The 6,574-nt window shown below is 44.6% G+C and overlaps 1 protein-coding gene across 1 annotated transcript; it reads right to left on the minus strand.

The window, feature by feature from the left end:
* Positions 1–3,356: 3,356 nt before the first annotated feature.
* LOC308299107 (gap junction alpha-5 protein-like) lies at positions 3,357–6,249 on the minus strand (the record flags this gene model as incomplete). The annotated part of the gene is made up of 4 exons (XM_080742831.1): positions 3,357–3,656; positions 4,460–4,687; positions 5,110–5,250; positions 5,866–6,249. The coding sequence occupies 4 exons, from the start codon at positions 6,247–6,249 to the stop codon at positions 3,357–3,359; spliced, it is 1,053 nt and encodes a 350-aa protein (XP_080598957.1).
* Positions 6,250–6,574: the final 325 nt, after the last annotated feature.

Consider the following 6,574-nt stretch of genomic DNA (forward strand, 5'->3'; position numbering starts at 1 on the left):
GTATTACGGCATCACTCAAAAGTCAAAAGCATCAAAAGTAGCAGATTTGAGCTTGCATGATGCAGTGTCCACCCCCCAACTACCCATAATCCACCAGATTGATGAATGAATCACAGATATCTTATTGAGTGGGAGCAACAACAGCGTTGGTGTCCTCCCTCAGTCTCACTACTGTCTGGCAGCCTCATTGTCCCGTATATTACAATGACAATCACATTACAGCCACTACATTTGTGAACGATTGAAATAATACAAACAAACACGGAGACAAAGAAAACATAAATAACAACGGTTGATGTTTTATTCATGAGCTTTCGGTTAGATAAACAACTAGAAGCAGTGCTCTTCCGAGCACAGGTCTCCACCAGGCCAGGTGTCCTGGTGGTGGTGCTATAATAGGCCAATGTAAAAAGGGTGGCATGTGTTCTTTGACAATCTTTGACCTTTTCATGGCAGTCGGACGCTGCATGCATGATTTGAGGCATTGTGTTCCAAAAATGTGTTTTGCTAAAGTCTACCTGCTGGTGGCGCTATAACAGGCCAATGTGAAAAGGGTAGCATTTGTTCCTTGATGTAGTGGGAATATGTGTGGCAAATTAATCGCAAGCTGCATTGATGATTTGAGGCATTTTGTTCAAAAATGGAGCAATCCTGCAAACTTTGGAAGCCAATATAATATTAGCCAATTAGGATGGAATATGAAATATCAGACGGATCGGACTTGATCATATGACTATAGAGATACTGAGTACTGATTTGCATGATTGTTGGAGAAAATCTGATGGAGTAATAGCAAAGAATGTGTTTTACATAAGTTGTCCTCCTGGTGGCGCTAGAACAGGGCCATTTGAAAAAATGTGGGGCAGAGGTTCTGAATTGGCATCCAGGGAGTCTGTGTGCTCATTTTGGCAGCAACCGGGCCAACGGCGCCGGAGATTAGCTGGTAACAAACTTGATAGACACGCACGGACGCACGGACGGATGGAGGCGAAAACATACTCTCCCCCATGCCTTCGGCTGGTGAGACAATAAACTCTCTGAAACGGACAAGCGGCAGTGTGCGGGTCAATCTGTCTACTCGTCCGATATCCTCCTAATGTTTTGTTACCTGCTAGAGAGGAACCGGTGTGCGAAAGCCTTCTCTTCATAAGACTGACTAGTCCGGCTGCCCCTGAGGTGGGGTCTGAAATTTGGTATAGGCTATAGTTTTATAAAATATTGTCTATATACATACAGTCATGAATCCACCTGCTGACCGCCTGTCAGCATTGAGCAATTTCTTTTATAGGGGGTAAAGGTTTGGGGCCCATCACTTAATATACACTACACTATTCACGTTATTCCTGGCCCTCTCTATGGAGGCTGCCATTTTCTTTTACAGAGGGTGTGCGTACCATTTCCACTCTGGCTCCATTTCGGCGCGTGGGTCCTGCGCTTGCGAATGACGTCACACAATATGGCCGAAAACAGCAGAGCTACCAGCTCACAACGCATCGCATGCGCAACGCTTTGTGGGCTTGTAGATCGGCTGTTTTCGCCTCGCCACGCAACACGGCAACACCATTTGTTTTTAGAGACAGCGTGTTCATTCTTCTCTTTTATAATTAATATTATGATGATTGTGAATTCCTCTTCAAACCTTTACTGAACACTGGAAAATGACATTCCCAAAAAATAAATAGTTTCTTAATATTGAAAAATAACTTTTAATATTAAATACATATCAGTATTACATTTACATTAATTCTTATTACATAAAATTCCTCTTCAAACCTTTATTGAACACTGGAAAATAACACATGTATTTTATTCAAGCTTGAGTATAGTAGTTTTGTCCATAAAACATATATAGCCACAGACCTCATGTTTTTAGGGTTCTCTCAGACCCTAGCCTAGTTTGTTTCACTTCAGGACATTTTATACTCTCCTCGTTCTGTGTTCCATGACACACTAATCTTGCATAGTGCCCACATTTGCATAGTTAGCCTGTTCTGACTGATCCCTACACTCAGAATGAACTTTCAGAACTCGCCCTAGTTTTTCTTTACGAAATCATCAGTTGCAACTAGTGTTAATCCTCCGCCCAGGGGCGTCAATTGGGTATGGCAGGGATACGCAGCTGCCATACCCTGGGTCCAGGGGGGAAAATAAAAGTTACTTTTAAATTAGTGCTGTTCAACGATTAAATATTTTAATCGCGATTAATCACAGTCATGATTTAGCTAGTTAATCGCGCGATTAATCGCAAATAAGTCATCAGCTTTTATCAGTTCACAATGTAACTTAGAGGGATATCTTTCAAGTCTTTTGTGGCCCTATTAACTTGGGAGTGGAAAAATATGCTGGCTTTATGCGAAAGTATGTTAATCCTTTATTCAAAATCAATTAAAAACCCAAATAAATCATAATGGTATTGCATTAAACAGACTGATGGGTATAAGGATCTGCTTAATTTACTTAATCTGATTACTGTTGTGTCCACCTTTATGCTTTAATTATATTTTATATCAAGAGGGATGGACCTTGTAGCCAAAATAGCCAATATTGTAGCCAATGTTTGACCATTTTAGTTAATTACTTGTGAGACAGAGATATTAATAAAATAATTAAATTGTCACTTTATAAATGTGCAGATACCCTGTATATGTATGTTGGATTGTTTACTGTTGAATGAGAAAACAATATTGCACATTAAGCTAATCATCTGGAGACCTCCCCAAATAATAGTTGAGAGATAATAATGTTGAGAAACAGTGTCCAAAGGCCAAATGGCTATAATATATAAATATGCGATTAATTGCGATTAAAATAATTAATCGCGATTAACATAACGGTGAGTTAATCGCGATTAATTTAGTTAACTCGAACAGCACTATTTTAAATATAAACCCATGAAAGTCTCTTTGTCTATCTGTTTTGCTTATTATGTTGTTAAATTAAGGTGAAATTTAACGAAGTGGTCACTTCAACAAGGTATTATAATTATATTCTCCACACTTGTATTCTCCCCATCTGGACAAAAATGGTATATTCCCACCAAGTTCCGCAGGTCAGCTGCACAGGTGCAATGCATAATTGTTAATTGTGGCACGTTTACTAAAACATGCCATGTTTAGCTGCCCAAGAAACCGTAGAAACGGGGAAAAATTTAATGTACTTCTAAAACAAAATGTATCATTCCTGTTGCTAAGGTATGGCAACATGACTGGTGTCTTCGTGCGCGTGCAAGACACCAGTCATGTTGCCATACCTTAGCTTTTTCTGAACTGACGCCACTGCCTCCGCCTAGACAGATCTTTATCTCTCTTCGGGATAAGTACAGTAGGTTCAAGTCTCTCCTTCTCACACCTGACCTTCTACACAACTAGGTCGTCTGAACGAGCGTGGCTGCTGCTGGCCTTGCTCCAGCGTCGTTTGTCCTTTAGGACTTCGGAGTGCAGCGAGGATGGCGAGGAGGAGCAGCCGCCGCTGGGCACCTCCGTCGGCACGTGGTCGTAGCTCATCTTCACGAAGTCCGCCTCGTCCTCCGTGTGGTCGTCGTGGCTGTGGTGGCGCTCGGTGGCCAGGTTGGCGGAGTTCTGCTGGAGTGCCGTCCTGTCGTCGAAAGGGTGAGACGCCGTGGTCATGGTCCCCACGGTCCTGTTCTTCTGCATGGCCTTTGTGGTGGAATTCAGATCAATCAATAATCATGAGAAAATGAGGAGACAAGACAATTATATTAGGTGGTGGTGTGGTCAAGTTTATGTAAACATGATATCATGGACAGAAGTACAATAGGCCCTATGCACAGCAGCCATTTTGAAGAGAAGTTGGATGGTCTTCTCACTTCCTTCAAAGGTGTTACCAATGATACTAATGAAGGCTCTGTTCCATTTCATGTTGCACAGTGGTTCTCAAACCTTTTACGCCTGCATTTGGTTCCATTTGAACACTCAGAGTAACACATTTTAAGGGGTCATTTGAAACCCCCAAGGAAGCACGAGGGTCCCTGGGCCACACTTTGAGACCCACTGGTGTAGCAGTGTTTCTAGTAAGCCAACATGCACAATATCAGCAACCTGACTCTGTTTGAGCAGAATGGAACAGAGCCTTTATTAGTATTATTGGTAACACCTCTGAAGGAAGTGAGAAGACCATCCAACTTCTAGCCAAAATGGCTTCTGTGCATAGAGCCTATTAACACTCTGGGCAGTGGTAAGGTAGTTCTGCCAAGAAGAATGGTCAGACACTAGAGTTATACTGTGTGGCTTCAAGGCCTCTGGGACGAGGCGTACCATAACAAGATAGGCTTGACCAAAACAATAGTTACTGAGGCCTACTGAAGACCTCTCGACTCCTACAGTAACTATCAAGTATTAGTATCATCATAAAGACCTAGATATTAATATAATCAATGAATACATGATCTACTCTATAACGTCACACATAATCAATCATGATAACCTCTAATCTACTGCACCTTCTTGCGCTTTTTCCTGGCCCTCCTGTAGGCCAGGTGGTAGAGCTCCGCCACCGAGAGCAGCAGGGACACCCCGGCCACCGCCAGCATGAAGACGATGAAGACGTTCTTCTCGGTGGGCCGCGACATGTAGCAGTTGACGGGGTTGGGGCAGGGCCAGTCGCTGCAGCGGTACAGCGAGGGGAGGAACACGCCGTAGATCAGGTACTGTACCACGATGAACGTCACCTAGGGATGGAGGTTGTTAATGTTTATTGATAATGAGCACCTTATCGATCCTGCTTATTGAGCCCGGGCTTTTGTCGAGCCCACTATTGAGCGTTTTCTCATATTTTTGGAAAGACATGAGACAACAAATTCTGAACAGAACTGGTATCTTTTTTTTATCGGCCAGTTGTTGGGACTGTGAGTGTGTCTGACCACCGTCTATGAAGATGACAATTGACAAAAGTAACAAATATTATCATTAGATATCATTAAAATGATCATTCCTCGCCTCCTGTCTTGATTGTTTAAACATGATATGATGGGCCTCTATGCTCGATAACAAGCTTCATAAGCCCAAAGCTTATTGATACCGGGAACTCAATACATCTGTTATCGGGTTATCGGGCTACCCTTGTTTCGAGCTCCCATCCCTAAGTCGTCACCTCCATCGCCGTGCGGATCAGGATGCTCAGGACGTACGTCCGCTTCAGCGCCCCCTTCAGGCGCACGCGGACGGTCGCGTCGTCCGCCGGCCGCTGACCGCCGCCGCCGCTCTCCTTCTGCTGCAGGTACTCCTTCTCGCTCTCCCCCCGCGCCGCCAGGGGCGTCAATTGGGTATGGCAGGGGTATGCAGCTGCCATACTCTGGGTCCAGGGGGGAAAATAAAAGTTACTTTTAAATATAAATCCACGAATGTCTCTTTGTGTATCTGTGATGGTTATTATGTTGTTAAATTACAGTAAAATAACTACAAATGCAACATTTAATAAATGGCACTTTAACAAGGTATTATAATTATATTCTCCAAACTTTTATTCTCCCCATCTTGACAGAATGGTAACTTCCCAGGTTCTGCAGGTCAGGCACGTTTACTAATATGTCAAGTTTAGCTGCACTTAAACAACCGTTCCAGGCTGCCATATCCAGCCCAAGAAACCGTAGAAACCTGTGTAAAAAACTAACGAAACTCGTTTTTTTTTTTTTTTTTCAGGCATTGTGAAAATAGCCGATCTACATGTCATTAAAACGATCATTCCTCGTCTCCTGTCTTGATTGTTTAAACATGATATGATGGGCCTCTATGCTCCATAACAAGCTTCATAAGCCCAAAGCCATGTAGATCTGCTATTTTCACAATAGAACCGTGTTATACAAAATGTAATGCCCATTTTCCATGAGGACTCCCATCTTTGCCATACCCTAGATTTTGCTGAACTGACGCCACTGCGCTCCGCCTCCCTCTCCTTCTGCGCCGTCCTCTGCCGCTGCTTCTCCTCGCGGCGCACCGTGTGCATGGCGTGGCCCATGTAGATGAGCGACGGCGTGGAGACGAAGACGATCTGCAGCACCCAGTAGCGGATGTGCGCGATGGGGAAGGCCCGGTCGTAGCACACGTTGGTGCAGCCGGGCTGCATCGTGTCGCACAGGAAGTCGCTCCGCTCGTCGCCCCACGACGACTCGGCGGCCGTGCCCAGTACGGCGATGCGGAAGATGAAGAGCACGGTGAGCCACACCTTGCCCACCGTGGTGGAGTGCTCCTGGACCCTCTCCAGGACGCTCCCCATGAGGCCCCAGTCGCCCATCGCCGCTGCTTCGCTGGACGCCCCGTCGCGTACACCTGAGGGACCCCGGGGACAGGAGGTGGAAGGTTATGATCAGCCCGGGAAAAAGAGTTGGAGAGGCCCTCATTGCGCGCTAGAGAGAGATCTCTCTCTATAGCACTGCTGCTACTCAAAGATTTGTGACAAAGTGACAAGCCAGTGGGCCAATTACATGAGTTATATTTCATTTCGTCGTTGTCGGGTGGAAACCTTGTATGTCCAAAACCGTTTGTTTTGAATTTATCATTTTAAAAATGATTTAAACTAGTGAAAACAGCCGATCTACAAGCACACAACGCCTTGCGGA

Source organism: Nannobrachium achirus (assembly GCF_963921795.1).
Source record: "Nannobrachium achirus genome assembly, chromosome: 15".
NCBI lineage: Eukaryota > Metazoa > Chordata > Actinopteri > Myctophiformes > Myctophidae > Nannobrachium > Nannobrachium achirus.